Genomic DNA, 27,709 nt, shown 5'->3' on the forward strand with positions numbered 1-27,709 from the left:
AAATCATAAACGTTATAAGAAAGCAAATAAATTCTTTCTTGAATGATATATATGCATGTTTTGTAACTGCATTCAGTTTCGATGATCGAACATGCACTATTGTTCATTGTTCACTGCCAACCATTCTTCATTTGAAATTTCTGAAAGGAAATGATATTACATAACAATACTAATTGATTTTTGAACTACTTTACAAGTAATTTCGTGGCTCTATATCTTACGCTATAACTAAATGTGTATTTACTATATTTTTCTATTTTCCTCTAATCAGTCAACATTGTTTCATGTGTTACTGTCATTTTGAATATGTTTCGCTCTAGCACTGCACTGGTGCATTTTTCATAATTTAAAGACGTTTTCGTTAATCTTGGCAACGGATCATTTAAGGCTTAAACATGAGAACAAATCAATTAAGAAAATAAATTTCTCTGAAAAAGTAGCAATTTGAGACAAATATTTGAAAGTAAACAATTACGAGGGAAGATCAAAGAATGCAGCTAAAGTTGCTTAATGCTATAGAGTTAATGGGGTTTTTTTACGAACTTTCTTAGTTTTTTCTTTCCTTATTTAGGCTAACATATCATGAGTGTGACTGTATTTAGATTTACACACAAAACAATACTTAAAAATTAATATTTTCTGCTAAATTTAAAACCTTCCTGCAGAGTTTGTTATCCGATGTTAAAGAAATGATATAAAAATTGACTTAAGATTTTGTGAGATCTAGAAAAGGAACAATCCCTTTAGAGCACTAAAGACAAAACGACAGCGTACACGACTATTCTGTACTTGATAGTAAAACAAGAGCCGGATTAAAGTAGAATTTTCTGACTTAAAAAAAATGGCCATAATTCTTTGAAAATTACCTCAAATTACCCCCTTAAATAAGTGCGTAAAGTTTCAGCTCATACGGTAAATTAGAAGATAACGACTTGCACGCAAAAACTTAAAGTGTGACGCCGACCCGGTATATACATATAAAAGAGTTCTCATTACTGTTCAAAACGTCAAACTTAATACACTGTTTAATTATATTGATGGTACTGATAATATTGGAGTACCAGACATAATACAGTAGGGAAACTGTTTAAAGTTTCAGAATGTTGTATAGGTCTCTTACCTCTCCTCTCCAAGTTATACGCTGTCTGTGTATTAGTATCCCTAGCTTGTAGGTTCTGAATAGAAATTCTTAACCTAAAACAAATAAAGAAAGCTTACACCAAACCATAAGACCATTGAACTGACCTCGTTTATAAAAGATAATTATATAGCTTCAGCAATGATAAGCATAAATCACAGTTATCTTAAGAAGTGTGTTTCTCGGGTCTATAGAAAAGAAGTATTCTTAATCTGTATAAAGTAATTTGAATACATATCAAGACATCTCAATTTGAGACTTGACATTTGTGCTGGTCCATGAATCTTATCAAGGTAAAGAATATACTTCATGTAATCTTAAACAGGGCCAATTATTTCAGCCATTAACATTCATTTTCAGCATTGTGACAGCGATGCTAAAGATGACGCCAAGGTGAGTACAATAGCTCTCCCTATTCTTTATATAGTCGTGCTTAAATGATTATCTATTTGGTTAAAATACAAGTCTACTAAACAAAATATTATTTATAAGGAATATTTCTTTGACAACAATACATTTTTAATTAGAATATTAAAATATCTCACGACTGCGTATCCATTTTTACAAGGAACGTTCCAGTATGTTTTGACTTATACATCTCTTCAATGCTGTCATTGACAGTTTTAGGTAATCTTTTCCACTGTTCACCGTCTTCCGCTTCCGATATATACCAGGCAAAATGCATCCCTGTAAATAGACAATTAATGTCCATCCAGACAATTGAACCTCGTCAATGAAAAAATTATGTTCATATTGAAATTAAAACATTTAACAAATATCTATAGACAGATTGGGATGAAAACCTTTATATACATATTATCAAGAAATTTAATATTATAATTAACTTGATATATTTCGTATGTGGTATGCAGTAGTGTGACATTAACTTTAGAAGTGAAAGGAAGAAATTCAGTAAGGAATATCAAGTAAACTATAATATGCACTGGGATGAAAATAGAAAAAAAATCTTTATTGTGTGTGAAAAAGTATAATGGTTATTTGATTTAAAAGGTAATACTTACCACTGCGGGATGTGCTGAAAAAGGTTGTACAAAATAGGCATATCATTTTCTTTTCACATTTATTTTAGTTTTAAATTTAGTAATATCACTGACGATCATATTTAAGTATCTTGTTGTTTTAGACTTATATTTCAAGTTGAGCGTAAGGCACGAATGTCCGTCTTTTGTTTACTTTGACAAATTAGTAATAATAATATAAAAGTATAGTTAAATGGCATATATAACGAAAAGATGAAATGGAGAAATATGCACATATGTTATCGTTGGTTTTAATGTATGTTCATATGTTTGCTTAATCACCTATTTAAACAATTGAACTTAATTAAGTAGTTAGTTAACAATGTAAAAACGTACCATAGTGTTAGGTCAAACTTTTTGTTATAGCCATACCGGTAATTTCCTAGACCGCCATGCGACCAGATAACCTAAACACGAATATAAAATCAACTATAAGTTTGCCTTTTTAATGAATGATATCATTTAGGTTTTACAGAGAGATTAGTATAATTGAATTGAGCCCTTAGATCGAGAGAGTTTCATATAAGCTTTAAGCTTTCTACTCAATCCTGTATGCAACTTATGCATTGAAATTTTGTTTGAAAATATGGAAGAATAAAAAATAAATTTTGTTTAAACCAAACAATAACATGCAGGCTTGACTTGACAAGATCATGTTAATAAAGAAAAATAGTATAGTTAAATTTGCTATTCTGGTGGTTTCTTTTGCTCTTGTTGTTTGCCTAAAACAGTATCCATATATGTTTACAGAGCAATACAAATTGTTGATTTTGGAACATGTATTATAGAGGCAAACATTTAGATGACTTTTGTTAAATATCACTCGAATGTAGAAGTTAGTGTAAAACCGTACTGCGCAAACAAATTTAAATTTCTCAGCTATGAACCTACACTTTCTTTCAAAAAAGCATGATACAAAGTTTCTTTTCGATATTTTATTTCTAGCATTGTATATAGTCATATTCTTTACATTCCCTTCAATATAACACAAAGTTTCCTACATGGACTACGGGGCCATCTATTTTCGTCACAACGCCAACATTTCCTTCTCCCCCATCTTGGTCCTTCCATCGCCAATCTTTACCTGATTAAGATATCATATGTTTAATTATCATATACAAACAATTTGTATAACATGTTCCCTGCCACCCACTTATCAAACCAAGTTTTCCTGGTGTATATAATTACAAATGTAATAGTAATATATTTTACGCATCTACTTATAAAACATATACATGTATTTTATATACTGTCAGATACTTGCAACACATGAAACATTTAACAACCGCAGTTATACATTATAAGTTAAACACTTGTACATTACCTCTGACAACAATAGATCCAATTTTTAGCTCACTGCTGTCAATACTTTGGTCCTTGGACATGAGAACGTCATACTGACCGTTTATTCCAAACTTGCATCTTTCGATTGAACCATCTGACCATAAAACTTTCAACAAACCTAAAATTGAACAACGATTTTTTGGTTTCCTTTATCAAAAACATGTGTCCCCTTTGTGTATATGTTGTTGTTTTTCAGTCCTCATTTAAGTCATACTTACACAGATACTATTTTGCATTTAACTTCAAATTATTGATTGTCAACCTGCAGTTTACATGTTTTGTTTTATTTTAACTAACTGATGACAGATCTATAGTTATCATAGCTTGGCGGGGACAATTGTGACACTATCCGCTTTTATAAAAGTTAATCTAATACAGTTAACATTTTTAAGTAACGTATTCGTTAAAGGAAACACTTTTATTGTATTCCCATAATGAGAACTATCATGAAATCAAAACATATCATTAATTTACCTTTCCTTCGGGGACCAACAACCGTGCCAGTAAAATTTTGTCTGGTAGCATGGCCAATCCATTCAGGATTCGATACGACTGCAGAACCGAACGAAGGCGATTTAACATCGTCTGACATATCAATTGATTCGGGTGGTACAGAATCCGGTTGTCCATCACGGTCTGTTATAGGTACATGTTCACTCTTGTCTGTGGCAGCTGACAATTTATTGAATATTTTAAAGCAAATGTAAACGAATAACAAATAAAGGAAGGGGCATGTGACACAATCTCATTTTTCCTCTTTTTCTTATGGTATGTTACTTTCAAGATTCACTTAACCGCCAAAACAACCCAGTGACATTTGAATAATTCCTAATTCTGTGTAAATAACGGGTTCATGTGCTACCTTAATCGTTCGATTTTTTACAAAATTTCTAAAGAGATAGAAAAATAAAACTTTTGAAAAGATTCGTGTTAAACGATTTCAATGAAATATTGTTACCATTTACAATCTACTCCAATCAGCTCATCTGCTAAAAAGCAATGCCTTTGCAGTTATTTACCATATGACTGCACTTCTATAAAACAGACATCATCAAAATACCATCAGAGAACAAATTATTTAATAGAACCGATATGGATTTAAAATGAAGATGCAGAAACATAATAAAAATGAGCCGCGTCACAACAAAACCAACATAATGGGTTTGCAACCAGCATGGATCCAGACCAGCCTGCGCATCCGCGCAGTCTGATCATGATCCATGCTGTTTGCTGTCAGTTTCTCTACTTGTTAAGGGTTTGTAAGCGAACCACAAGAATCCTGGATCCATGCTGGCCGCAAACCCATGATGTTGGTTTTATCATGACGCGGCTCATATATTAAAATTGGGAGAGGAGTACAACAACTGAAATGTGAAATAAGTCTGTATATGGTCAAACTTACTAGGCGTTTCCTGACCGACTTTACTGGTTTCATCTTTTTTTGCAGGCTGTTGATCATTAGCCGGTAAACTAGCTGATATAATTAGTCTTAGATCCTCCTGCAATCAAATATCAACTTGTTATCCTCTGTCGTTGAATTTCAGGTTAATGTTTACTAACGGATTGCAATTTTCATATAATTAAATAATGTTTAGGTCACTGCTTTTTCATCACACATTTTCTAGTTTCTTGCAACTGATTCTAGTTCAATACAATTCGTATCTCTAAGAAAACTTTAACATCTAAATATGTAAATGCATTATGTGCTCATTGAAACTGGCGCAAGATTTTATGAATGTAGAAATAATTTCAACTTGTTATACAAACATATTAATATATGTATTCATTTGGCTAAAAGTATTTGCAAATGTTAATTATCTTGTATAATCTGGACATTTTGTTTCTTAGAGAAATGAACATCACATAGATAAGTAATGTTACTTGAAAGTACTAAATAGAACGATTTGAATATGTTTTAATGTTATATTGAAATCAATAAAGTTGTATCAACATAATCAAAAGATCATTACCTTTCCTTTATCGTTCAACTTGCTGTTTTCTATAGCCTCATCTATTTTAGCTCGGTCCATCTCAGCACTGTTTACTTGCTTTATAATTGTATTGGCTTTCTCCTATTAAAAATAATGAAATGAACAATTGTTATCTTGTCGGATAAAATCAAAAAAAAATAATCAAACTGTATTCTTGCATGGAATTTGCGACGGCTGGTATACATTAACGGGGAAGTCAACATATATTAACGGAAAGATTCTCGTGTTCGCGCGTCGTGTAGTTTTTCTGGACCACTTTAGTATGTGGAAAGGAGAGCAAAAAGTTTTTATACGATACACAGATACGGAACGCGTAATTACCGAAAAAGACTGCATTGTATGTAATAATGGAGCTAATGAACCTTCTTCCTTGCAATTACATCTGCAGAAGCACTAGTCACAATCGCTCGAACTGCGGACTTGAGCTTTAAATACGTCTTCGTGCTTCTGCAGATGTTAATACACAAAAAGGGTGCATTAACCCTTTATTGATTAATGTTTATACAACAAACATAGATTTGATAAAATGTTCGCAGAGGTAGAGGAACAGCTGTTCTGTTTCATTAAATTAGTCTGCTAAAATTAGCCTTTTGTTAAATTGTCTGCATCCATTCATAAACGCATAAGAAAGTTGACTTCAATTTGTTTAACAATTAGGAAAAGTAATATTTAAGATTATTCATGCATACATGGTTGACTGATTGTATCATAACATGAAATAATACATATAATTCTAATGTTAATTGTACAATGATCCCAATCAATTGCCTGTGTGCATAATAGCTCTCACTTGAAATAAGAAGCATATTTAGCTTGAATGAAAAATGGTGAACTTACTTGAATTTTGAAAAAATCTGTAATGGACTCTGTATTATCCGCCGTGTACATGCGTCCATTAGTAAGCCCCTTCAGAAATTCCTGAAACAATTGAATTGTGTAATCTTTGAATTGGTAAACAATCGTCTGGATAGCATTAACAAATTATTTATGTACATGTATATCATCATACAGAACTAATAGTGCAACAATCAGACGTTTGTTTTAACGTCACACCGACACAGTAGACGTTCCAGCTTTACTGGTGGAGGAAGGCCTCATCATACGTTTGTATAATAAAGATATTAATGTGTTTAATACAGTTGTTCACTTTGTTTATTAGATAGGGTAATATGACCTTATATAAAGCCACTTAGCGAATGGTATATTGCAAACAACTATTCAAATACGGTCATATAGCTTGCCAACAATTTTTATAACGAATTTATATTACAGCAAAAATTACTTTCATCTTGAAAGAAAAAGAAAATTCCTTCATTAATTTGACAGAAGACGTGAACATAGTTCCGAAACGAGCAGTATTCTAATGATATTCACCTCATGACATTTCCCGGGTATAATACATTCCAAGTAACTTGTAAATGACGGGCAGGTATTCATCAAAGAGAACATTTCCCCAATTACCTGAAAATATGCGTAATAAAGTACAAATTCTATAACATATAATTAATTATATATAGATATATAACTGATGCCTTTAGCTAAATAACTGTTTTAATAAACACAAATAATTACAAATACTTGTATGAAAGAACTATATAACGTTAAATTCACGAATCATTGCCTACTTATATCAGCATAATATTTTGCCCCGGAGAATATTTATTCTGTTAACGTACTATTTGAATAAGTTTTAAATATCAACGACATTCTTTGTTACAACCCTTTTGAGAAGCGACCATAATATTATGAAAACAACATCATCGTACCATTTATAAGTTTATGTGTGCAATAACACTGGCATTAGCTTTTGGTCTTTTCATGCCAATTTTCCAGGTCTTATTCAAATACAAAATCCCGTATCTTTATTACCGTAACATATATGGCAATTACAAATTATTTAAGATAACATTGAGTGACATTGCATCTTTAGTATAATCTCGGTATTAGAAAATGATAATAATATGAAAATGAAATGCAGAATTTAACGTGTATCGATAGTATTAAAACACCTGCTCATCAACTGCACCATTATCGTCACCATTTAGAAGATTTTTTCGTGAGGCATATCCATCCGTGATCAGAATAATTCTTGGAAGTACCGACATCGGTTCCATTATACAAGCGCCACCTAGACAAAAACAGAATGACAATCTTATGCTTAACTAAAGTATGTGCCAAAGATTGGCAATTGTCACTGAACTCGAAATCAATGTTATTCACCTTTTTCGTCTTATCGCAATGTTTATCCCAGAGAAATAATGATTTTGCAGTTAATTTATGCAGTTGCATGCACTTGTTCATCTTATGAATAGATCTTACAACAAGGGTCTGTTAATTAATATTATTACCCTGGAGTTTCTACCAGATCAATAAGCTTATACAATGAACCTTTGGAAAGCGTACATCTGTAGAGCGACAAACCTCATTACAACAACAATAACAAGTAAGACATCAACATGACACCTTTTCAAAGCTTTCAGCAACAATCAAAGTCTTTGACAGCAAACGGCTATTGCTTTGTAAAAGTTGTTCTGCCTACAACATTTTTCATTTGCAATATAAAGATATGGATAATGGTTTTCAATGTATTTTTAATTGTACAGTGTGAATGGCGAATACAGATACTCGAAAACTTACCCCTTTCCTTAATTTCAGCCAGAGATAGTGCAAGTCCAAGCCAAAGCGGTGAAGGCCCTCCCGCCTTTATATCATCTGTAAAATATCGAAGACCCTTTATTATCTTCTTTTCAATTTAATTTTGTTAATAACTAAATTGAGGTAAAAACACTTTACATTATTAATGGGTATATAATTGATTGTAATCCGTATAAACGTATAATTTGTATATAATATGATTGTCAAAAATTACAATATTAATATATCTTCATTTGAGCATTATATATATGTTATAAAACCATAAAAATTGAGTTACAGGATCTTTAATCTGTAAAATTATGAACATTACTAGTGTAAAATTTATTACATAACACTACATTTTCTATATGGACCTGTCAAATCAACTCTGACTGAACAGTAATAAATTCAGTTATAAATGTCAAAGTCAAGTATTACATAAAGTAATAATTAAAAACAATATGAAATAGTTTAAGATTTAAAGTTCACATTTAATACTTTATTGCATAATGTCATCTAAAATGAGCTGTTTAGCTTCAACCACGAACTTTGAAAGTCTTACCAAGTCCTTCTCTTATCAAACCATAGTCATTCGTTAAATGATGACGTATTCTATTTTCGTTTCCAAACGTTACTATGGCAACATTTTCTTCCAAATTATGGTAGATGGCATTTGTTTCGAAACCTACAAAACATATAAGGTTTAATATGACGTAAACTTGAATTACTTTTCATTTTGCATATTTAAGGTCTTCATCAACATATTCGTTTATAATGGTCAACTAACACTTTCTTTGCGAAATTAAATATTTTCATATATGACTGAATTTATAATTTCCTTATTTTCTTTGAACAAACCGTGGCCGAGTGGTTAACGCGTCGGACTAGTAATCTAAGGATTGCTGACCGCGTGGGTTCAAACCCTTTCAGGGGCAAGCCGCTGTTTACTTGAGCAAGATACTTTACATTCATTGCTTAGTACTGGTTGGTTCCAGGAACGGATTTGAGAGTGTTTCAATAACCTCATAGCTTCCAACACAATTGAACTAAAATAAATGTGTATAAACCAAGCCGCAAAAAGTTTAAAAGTTTAGGGAAATACTATTATAACTACATCGGTATTGTTATTTTTATTTGCTTAATTGTTCCTTCTTTAGGTAATCTAGCGTTTCACATGTGTTTTTTTAGAGGGAATAAATTGTGTGTCTAGTGCCTGTGGAGGGGGTCTGCGTGTGTTGTTATTTCTTTCTTTTTTCGTGTTGTTAATGTTGTTACTAGCATACAAGTATTGTAATACGATATAGTTAAATTTCAGATCAGTTATCAATTTACATATTTAAATAATCATTTTAAAACTACATAAATGCAAAAATGATCTTTATAAGAGTTTGAAAAAAGGACGAATAATATTAAACTTAATAAAATAAACGGTTTATAATTAAGAAGAATATGTCGAAAAGCAGAATATCCACGATGTATCTTTTTTCAACTTATACCACTAACCATTTTAGAGTGCGGTTTGAAAGTCATGCTAATGTGGTTTCTTTGAAACGGAAATACATGTGTATTGCAAAAGTGTATTAAATAAAAGAAATAAAAGGTTACCATCTAGTATTTTTCCAATACAATCAATTGCTGTTGTAAGTGGTTTGCCAGCCATACTAGAAGAAGTGTCCAAACAAATTACAGTGTCGATGCCAGTTGATTTCATATCGGAGCATTCATTAGCTGTAAAAATAATTAATTCTCTAGGCAATTAATGATATTTAATGATATTCATTTATATTTCTATAATTCCGAAATTTAACAAATATATTGAAAAAAAATCCAATACAAAATAAAAGGAAACGCAGTAAAAGCAGTGTTCAAGACTAAATGTAAGATTAAAACGAAGTTCTTATTGCAGTTTTACAGTTTCATCAAATGTGTCAATGCTTGTGTTGTCAAAGTAAACTATTTCATTAAGTTTGATTGTGTTTCTGTTAGCAATTACTAGTAGTTGTTCATGTCTATTATACTATCTATCTTGCTACCTACTTTGCTGTTATATTCAACTCATTGTGGGGACATAAACATGTGTTGAAAACAGTATTGATAAATTTGAAACATCAAGCATATTACTTCGTCTCTGTCTTCAAAATATGCATAATGAATCTTTAATCCTTCAAGATTATTTAGTCTATAAATATTTTATTCCATGGCTTTACCTGATAGTCTTTCCTTTTCAATTAGCGAATACAAAACTTCGTCAGGCACAAGCTCTGTTGGAAAAAACATAAACAACAATAAACATTTACGTATTTTAGGATTTTGTACTTAAGGTAAATAGTAAATCTAAACAACAAACAAACAAAATCTAAACAACTTTCATACTAATATAAACTGAGCTATCTAGAAAGTTATCTAAACTGGATTATTTCTGAAATTGAATCCTAGAATAAAACCTTTATATTAATATACGAATATCTTGTCGTCCTTATCCTAGAAATGTTCAATGTCTGTTTTCATAATATGTGAAAAAATCAGATACTAGGTCCTTTTTGTAATATATGTACAATATATATAACAGGTCCTGAAGCCTCCGTGGCAGAGTGATAAAAATCACCAACGTCTGACTACTTAACGCTCACAGCGTTGAGTTCGAATCCTTTCGGGGACTTTGAATTTCTTCATGTGAGAAGAAAACCCGGGTAGCTTTCAGAATAGGGATGGTTTTACTCTTGTGCTCTCCTTTACGGTGTGTGTGCATTTAAATCTAAGAAAACAAACAAAACATATACCAGGCCCTGATTGCGTCAGTTCCTGGCGACTTGTTTTCTCTTTTGCGTCTGCACCACTCTTTCTCGGTATGTCCCGGCGGGATGTGTCATCACCTCTAGCCCCTGAATGTCTTGGTCCGTTCTTCACCAGCTTCAGATTTGATAAATCACATGCTCGCCGTACCATAGGCAGCATATCTTCATGGGCAGCGGCATTGAACCTGAAAATTGTATAAACCAGAAATGGTTTAGTATCAATTGAATGCTGAAAATCAAAAATATTCGGCGACTGTTATAGTGCGTTAATTGGTATTCAAACTTTTCTTCCAAATGTATTATCATAGATTTTAACTATGTGGTTGTAACACGTTTATATCCGAAAAATTTGTATTTGTATTTGATTACAACTTAATTGCATGTAATAAGAATGGGTAACATTGAAAAATTAGATTACAATCTTCTTTGTCCTATATACTCTCTATTCCTCTCTCAATTTTTAATCATATTGTTCTGTTTGTTTAAACGAAAATATCAAATGAAGGCCATAAACGAAGGCGAAATAATTCATCGTATTACCACTCCAACGTACATGACCCGTTAAATGCGTTCAAACCAAAGGAATTAATTTCCGTTATAAAAAAGGCTACGTAACAAATTATTGAAATCAAGATAGATTGACATGCCAGACCTTCAAATATAACGTTATACTACATTATGACGTAACGACTCTATATATACATACAATGTGGAACAAGGTAAATATATCTATCTAGGATTTCATTAGGCAAACAGTTTTGATATGAAATAATGTTTGGTTAAAAGTACTGTTGGTTGAAAGTATGTCGTATATCAGTGGGTTTTGTTGCGAGTATCTAATTTTATGATTTATGTCACCTGTTGTCGTCATCGCCGTGCTCATTGTTAAAACCTGAAGCCGGTAGCTGGTGATTGTTGCTTGCTGTTACCAAACCACTCCCTCTTCCATCAGCCGTATTGCTCCCAGGAAGAGCTGCATTATTCTTGGAAACAGTTTTAGCAACTTTAGCCGGTTCATTAACAATTGCAGACTGAACAACTTTTTTGTTGATAACAGGATCAACCTCGACCGTGTCTTTCGTTGACGATGTGCTGTGATCTTAATGAATAGAATAATACAAACATAAACTCAAAAGTGGTTGATGATGAAACGAGTACTTATTTAAGCGACCTCCAGCTTTTATTTAATATTGGGAAAACAATTCTGTGTTGTTTCGAAAAAGTTCATCATATCACTCAAAAAAAGCAAGAGCTATTTATAACGGGTCAATAGCGTTCCATTCTTTTGATTTGACATTTAAATGAAACAATGTACCAAAAAATATATATTTAATCGTTTGAAAAGCTGAAGGCCGCCTAATTCAAATCAGACATTTGGGGTGTTGAGCTTAAAACGACATTAAAATCCAAATAAAATGTTTATTTGTCAATCCCAGGACATGTACTGATCATATATATATAAACAAACTTAATACATGTATAAGCCGTTTTGAAAAAAATCATATTGCAAAGTCTATAACAATAGACGTTGAAATATGTTTTTTTTTCAAAACGGCTTATATTAAAATTTTATATATATACATGTATATGATCAGTATATGTGCTGGGATTGACAAATATACATTTTATTTGGATTTTAAAGTCGTTTTAAGCTCCACACCCCAAGTGCCTGTGCTTAAAATTCAGACCATTGAACCTATGGAAGTTGTTTTATAAGTTGGTTTAAATGAGTGTATGATCATAAATCATGATTATAACATTTTTAAAGAAGTTTATTAATATTTAAAGTAACAGGACAGATAAGTTTAAATGGGCGAACACATTACAGATTTAAAAAATGTCAAACATTTAAAAAGCAATCATGCGCTTAGTAGACTGTTACACACATATAATGAAGCAATTATTTAAAATGAAACAGATTGTTATCTAAAGCAATAAAGGTACACAAGTCAACACAAACAGTGTTAATTTCCGGCAGTTACAAATCTTTCATGTAAACAAAAAGCCTTACCTGTACCATTTTCCGTGATGTTTAATGCGTCCTTCAGATACATTGTTCTGTTGTCCTGGCAAAATTCTGTTTTAGATTTCTTGAAATTCGCATATGGTACATTGACTTTAGTAGCAGATGTAGGAATTGGGCTTTTCGGGCGCATAGGTGCTTCTTTCATTCCAAAATTAAATGAACGATGTTTTGTTCTGCCTTCCATTCGACCGGAAAAAGACTGCGCTGGTGAATTTGTTTCCATAGAGTTTATACCATTTCCACATTCACGTTCATCATTTAGAATGATTTCAGCCTCTGTATTTTTATGTGTCTGAATTACGTCGGTATTGGCTTTATCATTTGAGTTTTGAACTGACTTTATCTTAAGATCTGTTTGCAAGTTACTTTCTTCATCAAATTCATCGTCACTTGCTTCAGGCGACTTGGCTTCATCTTCCTTTGCGATTTCGTCTGTGTAACCATTGGTTTTTAAATAAGGTGAAAGTTCCTGTTCCTCAGAAGACTGGTTGTAAGGCAGAGTATTCTCTGTACTATTATATCCTTCATTTAAGATTGGATCTTTACTTCCTTTCCGAACTGATTCATTAGTTTCATCCTCTGTATCATTCCTCGTACTAAAATCAGACTGTTCCTGGTTTGCTGGATATTTCATTTCAGTTTCCTTATGTTGTGTTTTTCTTTTTGGTACACGACTTTCATCCGAAACTCTTTCGTTTCGATCTATTTCTTTGTCATGACTGTTATTGTCAGGTGAATACATGTAATTGTTGCCGTCATTTCTAGAATAAAATCTTTCATTCTCTCTACGATACGTTGGTGGAAGAGTTTGATATTTTAAAGCAGGCCTTTCAGATACAAACATGTTATTACCTGTATTCTTCTCCACCATAAGTATCAAGTTATCGACTTTTTCAGATAATGCATCGACCTTTCTTCCAATACTTGAAACCTATCAATTATAATAACAATAACGTTTATCTAATTAAATAATTAATGTAAACAACATAAATGTAATAGAAAAAGAATGATAAAAAAAGAAAATTTCTAAAATCATTTGCATTGTTATTATCAACCACGTGCACATATTGAAACATTAGAGATATTCCAAAAATTTAGAGTGTTTTCGATTTATCTAAAATCTATTAATTACCGATACAATACAGAAATTTTCATTGGTTTATCTGATGGGTCATTCTTTAGGTATTTGTATTTTTCGGGTCACTGATTTAGTTTATTCCTACGCGTTGTTATAAAATCGGTCATCTTTTCGCGGTTTTTTACAGTTCTTTTGATACAGATCTTTTTTGCGCAAAATTCAAACATTCCATATATCTTTTTTTAAAAGCATCGATCTTTTTCAATAGCAGATTTAATATTAGTAGCATGTAAAATCAAGAAAGGCGTATGGGGATTTCGATTTGGCCACCAACCTTATAATCCCGTTTAATGAATACTTAATCAATTTGCAAATGGTCTTTAAAATTTTACAAGTCTAACACAATGTGATGTAGTCATTGCCGAATGCATGTAGTAGACGATATTTCGAACGATTCGGAACGAATAGGCTGAACTTCAGTTATTGATTTGTCTTACTATATAATTTAAAGTTTACCGGAATTTCAACATCATTATACAAATTCTGACCTGCCGAACGTATAAATCATAGGCAGACTGAATTAATGGTGGTGGTATATTGAATTTATCAGAGCACAGGTTAGCCATCGCTTCTGGGCAAGCTATCAAACAGTTTACCAGTACTAGTTGCCTTCCTTTTCGCAAGGAATTGATTACTTCTGTACATGCCAGAGCAGAGGTACAGTGTGGATGACCGTAGAAAGGATTTCATAATCAAGCACAACGAAAGTGACTTGCACCGTCTGGGAATCGAACCGATTCACAGTCAAACACTCTACATATTGAGCTAACCGGACGGCTTGCTGGTTGGTCTGACGTTATATTTATAACAAAGGCTTTTAACTACCGGTTCCAGCGGTATATATAAGGATTAACGGCATGTTCTTGTGAAAGCAACTGTTCAAATATATGCACTTTGAAAAAAATAAACTGTTTAAAAATTCGCAAAGTAATATGCGCATGATTTCGTGTCGATCGGTGAAATTATAGTAAATTTCTGATACACAGGAACATAAATACACATAATGTTTCAGTATACTAGCTGATGTAAAATAAAAGAACCGAAAATTATTATTTGTCAAGTTTAGATGAGGCGTACGTACGTATATACGTACGTAGTTATCGAAACCGAAAGTGCAAAACAAAATTAGTAAAGTTTATGTATATAGGGTTATATATAATTCGTAAAATAAATTTAAAAAATACATTTACTTAAAAATCGAAAGCTATACCTCTTGAGTTAAATTCTTCCGCATCTCCGTCGAAAGTTGACCCATCATATCCATCAATGGGCCTACAATGTTCTCTTGTACTTCCCGACTTCCAATGGATGCCATACTTATATACAGGAAATTTCCTAATAAGTAGGGTTATCTTCGGTATGTTGAGATATAAAAATAGAGTGTCACTGAAAGTAGATTCAGGAAAAAAATAACAAAACGGAATTAAATAATTCGAAGTTTCGTTTTAATTAAATAACCTCCTTATATATCAAATGTGTAATCACACTATGTATCTTCTTCCTCAATCATATCTCGCCCACTTAATTGATGAAAAATAACTAATAAAGCGGATTATAGAATGATCGAAATTGTAATTAATTTGATAATCACTGAAACAACATTCAGAATTATTGATACAGCTAATTTTCTAAAAAAGAAAAACAATATTTTATCTACTTTCGTTTTCGGTTTTAAAGTTTTTAATTGTCAATTTTGCTCTTTTGTTTTTACTCCAAACAATAAAAAATCTTTATTCATTTTTCTCTTCGTGTGTTCCATGTCATGATCTTTATAGAAATTTATCAAAGATAAAAAGAGATCTACCTTATTTTCTATTAGCCATTAATTCTGCTGTACATATCTGCTATAGGGTATTTCCATATTTAAATTTAGAATATCTAAATTTAGTTTTATTGATTACTGTCATGTGATAAAATGTGGACTTTCTATTTGCAAGTAAACATCGACTGATGATAATAACTGATATAAAATCTTAAATAATCGTAAATAGAAAAACTGATCAGTCAAGCTACTAAATATTTCTTTCAGCTCAGTGTCTAATTGATCTATAACATATACTAAAAACATTACAAAAGTTACTTCCCCTTTATATTGTACACCATTTGTTTGCTATATATTGATACAGATAAATATTTACATTTTGAAAGGTGTGTTGAAAGTAGTGAATGTTATAGTGTTATGCATGCTCGTATTAGACATTACAAATACTACAAGTTTGTTTTCTTTTTTCTCTGTTATTTTTGTCACGAACATTTGAAAATGGAGTTTAAAATTCAAATTAGCCAAGAAAACTGGAAAAAAGTGACTTTTCTTTTAGGCAATATAAAAGAGGTTTATTCACTTATAAATTTAAGCTTGTATGGATATTTGAAAGTGTGTAATGAATATTGTATCGGATGATGAATATCGATGATATATCAATATTGAGATATTTAAGGTGATTCCGCTTTGTCAGCCATGTTTGTTTTCACTAAAGTCTGTCCAAAGTGAAAGTAGGCCAAAATTCATATAACAACAAAGCTCTTAATATTGTAAAATGATGAACCATTTGAATGTACACTTCCAGGTTTATATTTTAAGGACAATTATAAACAAAAATAAAAATGATAACAATAAGAATATTTACCTTGAATGTGCTACATTTCTGAAGACCAAAAACATTCTGTTGCAAAGTTTTATGAACATTTCATGAATGACAGAATCCTTTTTAAAGCGGAATCACCATAATGACAGCACTATCGGGTACTGACCGGGAATTGAACCTTGGACCTCTTGACTTCAAGGGGGATACTCAACCACATTGCATAAATTAAGACAAGGTCTTTTAAATCAAACGCTAAGCAGGCACCTGAGTAGAACCAATAATGTTCCATAAGCTAGCTGGATAGTTTCCTCCAAAATCCCAGGCCTGCAGGATTCCAAATCTAAAATAATTAAACGAGCCTAAGGTTGTATGATTTTTTTACTTTTATTTTCAGATATATAATCTTGATGAAAGAAGACCAAAAATAATATGGAAGCATTTATTGAATGGTACCAGCATCTAGCCAGGATTGTAACATGGAGAGATTTTCTTGTAGTGATACTGGTTGCTATGGTAACCAGATGGTTGTATAGAACTTTTATCCAGCCATTTCTTTCACCATTAAGAAAGGTTCTTGATTTTCATTATATTATCACTCCAAAATTGGTACAATATTATATGTACATAATTATGTATATGAAAATATAAACCTACAGTTAATTAGATATATCAAAATTACTGAATGAGTGACATCTTCAGTAAATGTATGTATAGATGACTAAATTATTATTTGAATTTTGAAAAATAAGTATTCCAAAATACCTGCAAGAAAGAAATTTGCAAAAAAAGGTCAAAGGTTAACTTTGCAAATCAAAAAGATGTTTTTTGTTTGGCCAAATTAATCAAAACGTGATATCATTACTATCATCACCTTAGTGCAGTAACTGTTTAACTTCAGTAACAGGTTAAATCCTATTTCCTCATTTGATTTGCTTTTGATTTTTAAATATGTTCATATTAATTTCCTTTGTTCAGTTATGTACTAACACCTCTAAAATTTTAGCAGAAGTTAACCTGTTACTGCACTAGAATTATGATAGTAATGTCATAATGTCTTGACATCCCTATATAACTAACATTTTCTATTTAGTTACCTGGTCGACCATACAGACCTTTTGTTGGAAACATGTTTGAGGCTCTCAAAGGGGAGGCAATGACCACTGCAATAAGGTTTGCATTTTCATTGAAGATTTAATTATATCTATAAACATCACAGATGGCATAAATAATAACAGTTTAACTTTTCTTGCAATATGTCATTATGTGATTTTGATTCACACACTTGTTAACTATTGCCCTGCTGGCAGCAACTGTTTCTACCCAATGGACCAGTGCAGACCACCAAGATCAGTGGTAACATCCTTGCCCTCTGATCATGGTCTGCAATATTCACTATGGGTATTCAGTCAGTTGTTTTGAAAATTTCATTCGGTTTTGTTGATTCTGACTATCATAAGAGATTATGTAATATATGCAAGACAGATTGTTGTATTAATAAGAGATGGTATGTGAACAGTTAACCCCTGATTTTTTGGTGTGATGATGACTGTATTTACCTCTGAACACATGCCTCGTCTGTAATAACAAATACATAATTATATGTGTTGTTCTTGATGTAATGGTACATTATTTGACATAATCATGCATTGCATAACTTCAATCAAGTATGAGAATTTATATTTATTTCTTTTAAGTATGAGCCTCAGTTAGGGGCAAATGCTTCTACCTATGTGACCAGTGCAGACCATGTATAGCCAGCACATGCATGATGTCTGAGCATGGTCTACACTTTTCAATATAATTGTAGTCTTTCTTTAATTTAAACTTTCCCTTATATTGATGAATGGTTTAGTCCCTATAGAAATGTGGACTAGTCCATTTAAGATGTTAAGAAGTGAGATAACAGTTAATATTTGGATTTCAGATGGTTGCGAATGCATCATTGTCTGACAATACGTTACTATCATTTTGGAGGAAGGGAAAGAGTGCTGACTGCTGATCCAAAAGTTTTTCGTCATATCATGGTGACTCATGAAAAAAATTATAAAAGGGTCCCACCTCAGAGGTAAAAAAAAATCAATCCTTCAAACTGTGAATTTTAGTGATGATAATATTTTGCCTGTGCCATCACTTTAGTACCAGGCCAGCCTGTCTGCACATCAATGCAGTCCTACCAAGCTCTTAACTGATGGTCGCTTTTTCCTGGAGCTCTTAAAACACTGCTCACCTTAAAAACTTTACAGTGTTATTGTGACATATAACTGAACAGAATCATCTAAATATGTGACTGGTATTTGGGGTAAAGTTTCTTAGTCTTATTGACATGAATACTTGCAGAGGGTGGGGGATGACAAGTATGTTCAGCAAAATGTATTCTATTCATGTGATTTAAAGTCATTAACCTAAGATTCTTGCAATTTCTTCTTAGATCTTGCAACATTCACCCATATTTAAGTTATTAAACATACAAAATGGCTCTATTTGGTGTTTTATCATTTAAAGATCCTGTAACTCAAATCTTTTATGGTTTTATATAATAAATTTGATGCTCAAATGAAGATTTGTCAATATTGTAATTTCAAAAATGCATTATTTTTAAAGATAATACAGAATTTACATTTCATGTAAATAAAGGGAGGTGATTAAAAATGTATGGTCTATATAGTCTAAGCCAAATTTTTCAATAAGAAATGAATGAATGCATATATCATTTGCAGTACATATTTAACATATTCTTAGATGTTTGAAAATTGTTTAAGAAGAATAATTACATACAAATATAATATTTCACTAAAGTGTGGTAACATCCTTAATTACAACATACAGGATCTTTCATGATAATATGTTTTTCACTGCCATTTTCAGTCCAATACTGAAAATAATGGGACAGGCATTGTTCTTCCTTAGTGGAGATATTCATCATAGTGTGAGGAAATTACTTAATCCTGCTTTCAGTCTAAAGATGCTAGAAAGTAAGTATATTAGTTTTTACTATCACTCCTTTATCATTTAGTATTACTATACATGTATAAAATTATATATATGATATGTTCACTGAGGTTAAAAAACACAAAAACATAACATTAGGAACTCTAACATAGAAACTTGGAAACTGAAAAAGGGAAAAAAATGCAATAGATATGATCAAAATATTCTGAGAATTGAATTGAAAATCAATTTAAGTGTGATTCTTTGTTTGATTTGAGATAATAGCATTTATTTTTATAAAAAGTTCTAAAGATGGCAATAGTTTTAAAGTGTATAAAGCAATATATCTGATGCAAAAATTATTGTTTGGATTTTAAAAAAGAATACTTCCAAAAATGGTTGTATGAAATAAAAATGGCAAGAAATTGCCTTAAAGCAAGTGGTGTATGCACAAAGTCATTGCTTATTACATAAAACCCTACTTAAAATAGCAAAATAGTATTTTGTTCTGGAACATTTTATTCTGTTTACCTACATTATTCATGTGTGTTAAATAACAAACTTAAGACATTCCATGTTACTCTTTTTTGGGAATCAACCATATAATAATGGAACAAATATGACTTGACTGTAACAGTTGACAAAATTTTAATTAAAAAACAAAATTCACAAGAAATAGATTTATACCCTTTAATACATGTAATAAATGCTTTTCATTTTTCACTATAAATAGTGATTAATTGTGGAAAAACAGAGTGAGCAAATGATCTTAGATTTACACAAGTTTTTGATCCAATTTTAGATCATTATAAAAATAAAATCGTGAAAAAAAAATGATATCAGTCAGTCCTGTCATGTCAGAAAACCTAAGTTGAGTCACTTTTAAAAAAAGCAATTCCCGCTTGAGTTTGGTTGTAGACAAGTAACAGAACTGTTATTATTTTGCCTACCGGAAATATGCGTGTCCATATATCCTGAGTACTTTTCTGAAATAAATAACATAATAAAGTGATTTACCCTTTACTTGCTGGAACTGAAAGTGATTAGCCTTTGCCACCAGTATAGAGTCGGGTCACCCTGCACCTCCAGGCAAGTCTGTTCACACTCGGTACTGTTTTACTGAGTCAAAATGAGTGCGGTATATCAAGCTTTATACATCATAATAGATTTGACAAGCTTAACAGCATGTGCTTTTAAAGCCATTGATGACTGTTTTAGAACCGCTATTAACTATTTAAGTTTAAGCAATGTTATATGAAAAATAATTTATCTATATAGTACCATCGTCGGTTACCCACAACTTATATTCTGTACATACTAGTATGTATAGAATAAATACTGTTGGTAACCGACGAAAATCTAGTACATGTACAATATGTAGTAAGCCATAGCCATGGTATATCCTGGCTTCCACATGGAACAGCATTACCATGGTAAATGGTTCATTTATTTATTCATATAACAAATCACTTTGGGTATTGTCCATCTGATTTGATCTTTACACATCAATTTATAACTCATGGATTGTTGAACTGGAAAGATGTTTTATTTGTTAAGCGTTTTGTCACTCAACATATGCACCTTTACAGATATGATACCTGTATTTGAGACAAAGTCAAAGAAAGTTGTCACTCTATGGAAGGAGAAATTTGACCAAGCTTCCAGTGACACAGATTGGATAGAGTTCCCTGTCCAGGACTATATGACCAGAATTGTAAGATTTTATCAAGATAATTCTGTATGTTGCACACTTTAATTATCATGTTTTAGCTCACAGAATGATATTGACCTCAGATTTTGTGTTCATTTCTGATCATAACTTTGCTAATTTAAACCATTCAAGAGAGAACAGGTCAAGTTTCGACACTTAGGTTTTCAAGGCGAGTTCTTCTTAACAGGCTGGCATTTGTTATGATAAGACACAGATTTTTAATTGTATTTATTTAATGATTTGAAAATGGAATTTAATTATTATGTAGATAGCATCATGTACCTAACTTAAAACAAATCATACTCAATACCGTTGGCCTCTAAATTTTGATATTTCCATTGCATTCCCTTAAATTTAGAAAAGATAACTTCACACTAGTGTGAATACATGTAGTGTCCCAATGTTTTTTGTAATAACCTGTAAGTATATATACCTTTGTGTGATAGATGAGCACTTAATTTATACACAACTTTTTTAAGGTTCTAATCTGTTTAGTTTAAGGAATGAGCGTACAAGTTCTTGCTCAAGGATATAAGGGCGCTTGCACTTGAAGGGGTTCGAACCCATGCGGCTATTAATCATTAGATTACATATCCAACATGGTAATAAGTACTAGAAAACAATTTTAGAGAAATGACAAACACAGTTTATTTTTGTTTTTTTCAGGCTCTTGACAGCATTTGTTTCACAGGCCTTGATTTTGATTTAGATGCCATAGGTCAGCCTGATTCGTCAGGGGTGCAGATATTAAACAAATACCTTAGACAAGTTGGAGGTGCAAGGTATTATGTGTGTATTTTGATGTAATATACTCGCCACCTGTTGCCATTCGTCATTTTAAATTTTGGAGGATAGTGCAAGATACAGAAAGATGCCCCAATTCCAGAAGCTTCTTCTGGTTGTTTAGTGTGCAAAGTATTAAAGCACTAACATGCAGACCTCGATGTAAAGTCTCATCCAAAAGATTGATTAGTAATTGTAGTTGGCCAGCCCAGGTATTGAACCCACAATGTTGAGATTGCAAGTCTCGCGCTCTTACCGATTGAGCTACGCGGGCTGGCTTTGCATGGTCTTACCTACATGTATGCCACTGTTATAATATATAGTCAGGTCAGATTGCACATCACTGTGCAAGATAGTGTAGTCTGACCCGACTCTATACTGTTAGCTACTAAGTTTGAATATTTTGATAGTTTAAAAACCCTGAAACTATTTACTCTCACATCAAAATTCAGAGAAAGGCTTAAATTTAATATCACACATCAGTGCCTCTTTTTCAACTCTGTAAAAATGGTATGGAATGACAGTGCATGTATTTGATGTTAAGTAACGATAATACAAACATATTGCTAAAATACAGTGAGACTAAATGTCAGCATTACAGAATAAGACCGTCTATGAAAACACTATTCTTTTTTATGCTACCCAAAGTGATAACACTAGAGGTATCAACATGAAACTTTGTAGGTAGATAGATCTCAATGGGTAGAGCTGCAGTGGCCAAGAACCGTAACTGCCTTTCCAAAATATGGAGTTATTGCTCTTCAATATCATCCATATTTCATGTTTCACCCAGTTTCAAACTGTGTGATATGATTTTTTCTCACTGATATCTTTTCAATATTAGTATTTCTTCAGAAAAAGCAACATAAGGTTAAGCTTTTTGTACTACAATAGTTTAGTTTCAAACTTTTAAAATTGTTGAGTAAATACAAAAGAATGCTTGTTGTTCTTTTTTACTGTCAGTGTAATAGTATTTGATTAAACATTTATTTACAGTTTACTGGCATCTCTCATTCCATTTTACAACTCGTTGCCACTTCGTGTAAACAAGGAACGATGGAGGGAGGAAGCTTATATTAAATCTCTCATCAACTCTAGGATAAGTGATAAACGTCAACAGTATAAGGATTGTGATGAATCAGCAGGTAAGAAATCTTATACCAGTATTCATCTCACCTGAGCTGGCTTACTCTTTGATAGTACCAACCTTCTTATTTGAAGTATTTATATATTATTAAGTCAATGGAGATGTCAGGTGGAAATAAACTTATGATACATGATACTTTTTCTTGCATTTTTGAACCAATTACCAAACACGTGTGCAAAACATAACCCACAAGAGTAACAAAACTGTTTCAAAATAAAGATATTTTGTTCAAATTTGTCTCCCTTTATTGCTAGAAATACAATGTAGATGTATAACAGTTTGAACTCTGATTTATGCTTTGTATTATTGACACAGGATATCTCTAAATGCTTTATATAACCCCACATAGGCTGTCACTGTGTGCTTAATTTAACTGTTAGCTTGCTGGCAGCAACTTGTTCTACTACCCATGCAACCAGTGCAGACGAAGATCAGCCAGTATATCTGTGACATCTGACCATGGTCTACACTGTTTGCTATTCAGTCATTACAGAAAATTTTCTTACAAATAATGAATGGTCATGATCACATAGAAGTGCCAGATGATCTTTGTCTGCATTGCTCTGATGCATAAGTAGCTACTGTTGCTGTTTGCATGCTAAGTGTTAAAAAAGTTAATATCAAAGGACAAAAGTGAACAAAAAAAATCTGATCTTGCTGCTTGTTAAATGGTGTATTTATGAAGCCAGACACCTTTCTTTTGTCTCTTTTTCCACTACATGTATAAAATATTATATTAAGAGACCATTTATAATTCACAGTAAATGAAGCACGTGATTTTCTATCCCTCCTTGTATTGGCACGTGATGAAGAAGGAAGATCTATCCCAGATGACTTGGTGTTTGAAAATGTTGCAGGCTTGTTATTTGCAGGCTTTGATGTAAGTTGATTCTATCAATTGTATCAGAGGGTTTTAACTTGTTTATGACACTCTGTAAACTTGCTAGAAGTCAGTTACAAAATTGTTGTGTTCATTTTTATAAATTGAAAAAATTATAGCAAGCTTATTAATTTTGTGCCCCCCCCCCCCCCCCAAAAAAAAATTGAGGGGTTGGGGGCAGTGTTAGGTCATATAGATTTGCAAATTGGCTGTCTGTCCATCTGTTATGCTGTACACTTTATAGGTGGCTATGAGACCCATATGTAACTGTTAATTTGAAGTTTTTCATTCAGTAAAGTTAATGGTATATGGGTGTATTGATAAACTTTCATTCTACTTGTAAGCTTTTTGTCCAATCCTTAAATGCCGTTAACTACTGTATTCATGCTATGTAAAGTTTATTTATAAGATTTGTTTAAACTAGATCACAACATTATACAAGCCACAGGGTAAATAAATTTGTCTGAAGTTAAAAAGAAAATTGAGTTGTCATATAGAAATAGAATTGATATCCATGAATTTCAAATATCTTGTCTGAATGTAATTAAAATTACAAATATATTAAAGGTTTAAATGTCATATGTTTCAATAACTTTTTAAAATTGTGGTTCAGAATTGTCTGTGATATTAAAACATTTAAATTTTTTATATACTTTAATTTCTAAAATAGAATTTATGAGTTTTAAGATGGTAGGTTATACCTCTTAAATGAAATTAATAAGTTTATTTCATTTCTTAATTTGTTAGGAATATTAACCTAATAGAATAGTGTTATTACATTGGTAAATAGTAATAAGCAGCTGCGTGCAATTTCTATTACATTTCCTGAGATATTTCAACAAAGTATTCACAAAATGGTGGTCACCAATAATAATTGACTTGATGCATATTATCAGTACCATTATAGAAATATTGTTGTGAATGTTAAGTTCTGTATTTCAGTCAATATCATGTATTTATTTATACATACCTGTGTGTCGCTTTTGCCACTCCATAAATATGGTATTGCACGGCATAAAGACATGTCAAATATTAGCATCACACTATGAGCATGTCAATAAAAATGATTCAGTTTCTAATTTTGCTCTGAACAGTTCTCTTTTGGACATGTGATAAAGCTTTATTCGTCAAGCTCCATTGAATAAAATAATATTATAGTATTGAACCTATCACTCAATCAAATACGATGTTTTCAAAGTCTTCACAAGGATCTGAAACATAATACTTATTTTAAAGTCTTACCCTACTGCAAAGTGTTAAATTTTACCACCAATATAGATCCTTATCATACAGCGGGGATATGTTGGCAGATTTATTTTAAATTTTCATATTGACCCCCCTTAAAAATAGATAAATGGATAGTCTCATTAATAAAAGCTGGAAAAGTAGATTCAGCAAGTTAAGGGTAAATAGTCCATGCTGTGGCATTAATTAATCTCATTTGAGTGGCAGCATGGCAATGTGGCTAACACGCTGGGCTAGTATTTTAAGAATTTCTGGTAACGTGGATTCAAACCCATCGGGGGCAAGCCATTGTTTCTGTGAGCAAGGAACTTTACACGCATTGCTTAGTATTGGTTGTTAATGGAACGGATTCGAGAATGTTTCAATAAGCATATAGCTTCCAGCACAATCAAACTAAAACAAAGTATTATAAACCAATTAATCTCGGAATTCATTTCAGACTACAAGCATCACCCTGACATGGACCATGTTGCACCTGGCCAGCTACCCAGAGGTTCAGGAGCATGCAAGGAAGGAGGTTCAGGGCGTGATCCCGAATAACTGTGATAATATCACGCATGATATGCTGGATCAGTTACAGTATTTACATTGTGTGATCAAAGAAACACAAAGGTAGCATATCAATTGTTAGAAATTAGCATTATTTAACAATATTAACATTTAATTTACAGAATATTTAATTGCCATTTAACTGAAAGAAAACCTTAATCCCAATGATTTAATTGAAAAAAAAAACTTTAAAGTAATTATATAATACATTTGTAGATGTACATTCTTGAATTGTAGCATTACCAGCATATAATGAATAAATAACATATACATATCAAAGAAAGATAATAATTTTCTACATTGACTTACATTTACCACACTAAGTGTTGTGCATTGACTTACCCAGTACATGTATACACAATGGACAAAATTCGAGGTAAAAATTCGAAATGTAGAGTAACTGAATAACAGTGTAGAGCATGCTCAGATGTAGCATATATCTGACTGATCTTGGTCTGCAATCGTTGCATAGGTAGAAACTGTTGCTGCCAGCTGGCTAAAAGTCAATAGCTTACAAAATGAAATATGTTTAATTATTTCCTTGTGTATTGTAATATACAGATTATATCCAGTTGTGTCCAACACTACAAGAGAGGCACTATCAGATGATGTAATAAATGGTCTACATATCCCTGCTGGTACAAAGGTGGTGCTTCATCTGGGTGCTCTACATAGGTTAATATACCTTGTTTATTTTTTCTGATTTCCTACCCTGTACAATGTACTTACAGAGTTATTATAATGTATACACCTGGAAACCCTGGAAATTTAAAATTGGTTGTGATTGAAAGCACTGGACATGAGATGAAAACTTAATTGAGCTAAGAAATAGTAATTTGATAAGTAGCAATACCAATTTAATAAATTTATGACTTTAGTTTATTCTTAACCAAATTATTGAAACATTTTAAGCAAATGTGTTGTTTTTTACCGAAAAATGTAAGTGTTTATAAGTATGGTATTGGAGCGTTGACATTTATTTACTGGTGGATATTTGTGGTAAATGTTGGCGATTATGTTACTTAAAATGCCTTTATGTAGCCAAAATTTTTAAAAATGTGTGTAACCACCATGTGCTCGCATGATAGCCACATTTTGATTTGACACAGTAATAACAAATATTAAGGTATATATATAATTCTCATATCGAAATACAAATGTTTTTGCTGCCACCAGTATAGAGTCTGGTCAGACTTCACATATGTGCATGTTGGCCTGGCTCTATACTGCTGGCAAAGGGTAATTACTTCAAGGGTTAAGTATATGTAAATAATTGGTTTAAGATAGCTGCTATATACCGGTATTATTCATAGGAAAAAAAAACTATTTCAACAGCCTGCAATATGCTATTATAATAAGGTGTACTGCTTACATTATTGTATATGAAAACTTGCAAAATAATGTATAAAGTGGAGATGATGTACAGTGGCTTCTAGTATATTTCATACAAAAACTAGTATAATTATACATTTTTATCATTCCAAAACCAAATCACTATGCTCTTTAAAAAGAATCCTTTGGGAATCAGTGGCCTATTGGCTAAGACCCATGCCTTATAACTTAAAAGTCATGTGATTTGGTCTGACTGGAGTCACAATCTTGCTTCCTCAAATAATATTTTGAGTTTTTTTCGGCAGCATTATTTTTTACACAAAAAAAGTATAATAATTGTTTTTACATCAATATACTGTATTATTCCTGGGTATCAGTATCAGATATTTCTAACCTCTGTTAATTAAGGTCCCTGGTTGCATGAAACAATTATGAAATTGGTT

At 31.9% G+C, this 27,709-nt stretch overlaps 2 protein-coding genes across 4 annotated transcripts in view; one reads left to right on the forward strand and one right to left on the reverse strand.

The window, feature by feature from the left end:
• LOC132730645 (uncharacterized) lies at positions 1 to 16,051 on the reverse strand. Its single transcript, XM_060716618.1, has 22 exons — positions 15,911 to 16,051; positions 15,317 to 15,492; positions 12,954 to 13,899; positions 11,801 to 12,041; positions 10,928 to 11,127; positions 10,355 to 10,408; positions 9,753 to 9,875; positions 8,710 to 8,832; positions 8,151 to 8,225; positions 7,523 to 7,641; positions 6,888 to 6,974; positions 6,351 to 6,431; positions 5,493 to 5,594; positions 4,925 to 5,021; positions 3,997 to 4,194; positions 3,503 to 3,640; positions 3,180 to 3,262; positions 2,515 to 2,585; positions 2,161 to 2,174; positions 1,684 to 1,825; positions 1,121 to 1,194; positions 1 to 140 (listed from the first exon to the last, which is right to left on the reverse strand). Exons 2-22 carry the CDS (start codon positions 15,419 to 15,421, stop codon positions 97 to 99), a joined length of 3,117 nt encoding a protein of 1,038 aa, XP_060572601.1. The 5' UTR covers positions 15,422 to 15,492; positions 15,911 to 16,051; the 3' UTR covers positions 1 to 96.
• Positions 16,003 to 27,709, forward strand: part of LOC132730646 (cytochrome P450 4c21-like) — a 12,927-nt gene continuing 1,220 nt past the window's right edge. The window contains exons 1-11 of one of the 3 annotated variants that reach the window (XM_060716621.1): positions 16,003 to 16,042; positions 17,086 to 17,261; positions 17,782 to 17,861; positions 18,616 to 18,756; positions 19,557 to 19,663; positions 21,209 to 21,333; positions 21,997 to 22,112; positions 23,110 to 23,258; positions 24,022 to 24,140; positions 25,825 to 25,997; positions 26,496 to 26,609. In XM_060716621.1, coding sequence (XP_060572604.1) covers positions 17,121 to 17,261; positions 17,782 to 17,861; positions 18,616 to 18,756; positions 19,557 to 19,663; positions 21,209 to 21,333; positions 21,997 to 22,112; positions 23,110 to 23,258; positions 24,022 to 24,140; positions 25,825 to 25,997; positions 26,496 to 26,609 — 1,265 coding nt within the window. In that variant the 5' untranslated portion in view covers positions 16,003 to 16,042; positions 17,086 to 17,120. Of the gene's footprint in view, positions 16,043 to 16,119; positions 16,321 to 17,085; positions 17,262 to 17,781; positions 17,862 to 18,615; positions 18,757 to 19,556; positions 19,664 to 21,208; positions 21,334 to 21,996; positions 22,113 to 23,109; positions 23,259 to 24,021; positions 24,141 to 25,824; positions 25,998 to 26,495; positions 26,610 to 27,709 lie in introns of those variants that run through there. The other 2 variants (XM_060716619.1, XM_060716620.1) reach the window with 2 other exon arrangements.

The sequence above is a fragment of the Ruditapes philippinarum genome, unplaced genomic scaffold, assembly GCF_026571515.1.
Source record: "Ruditapes philippinarum isolate M1 unplaced genomic scaffold, ASM2657151v2 ctg1896_1_1_1_1, whole genome shotgun sequence".
Taxonomy (NCBI): Eukaryota; Metazoa; Mollusca; class Bivalvia; order Venerida; family Veneridae; genus Ruditapes; species Ruditapes philippinarum.

What these genes read in the sequence shown, in the direction of transcription:
- LOC132730645 (XM_060716618.1), bottom strand. Translation starts at nt 15,421, where the DNA reads ATGGCATCCATTGGAAGTCGGGAAGTACAAGAGAACATTGTAGGCCCA. An exon ending in CACGGCGATGACGACAACAG is followed by an intron (nt 11,128 to 11,800) that starts GTGACATAAATC and finishes TACAATTTTCAG; the next exon opens with GTTCAATGCCGCTGCCCATG. An exon ending in CAGATTTTTTCAAAATTCAA is followed by an intron (nt 5,595 to 6,350) that starts GTAAGTTCACCA and finishes TATTTTTAATAG; the next exon opens with GAGAAAGCCAATACAATTAT.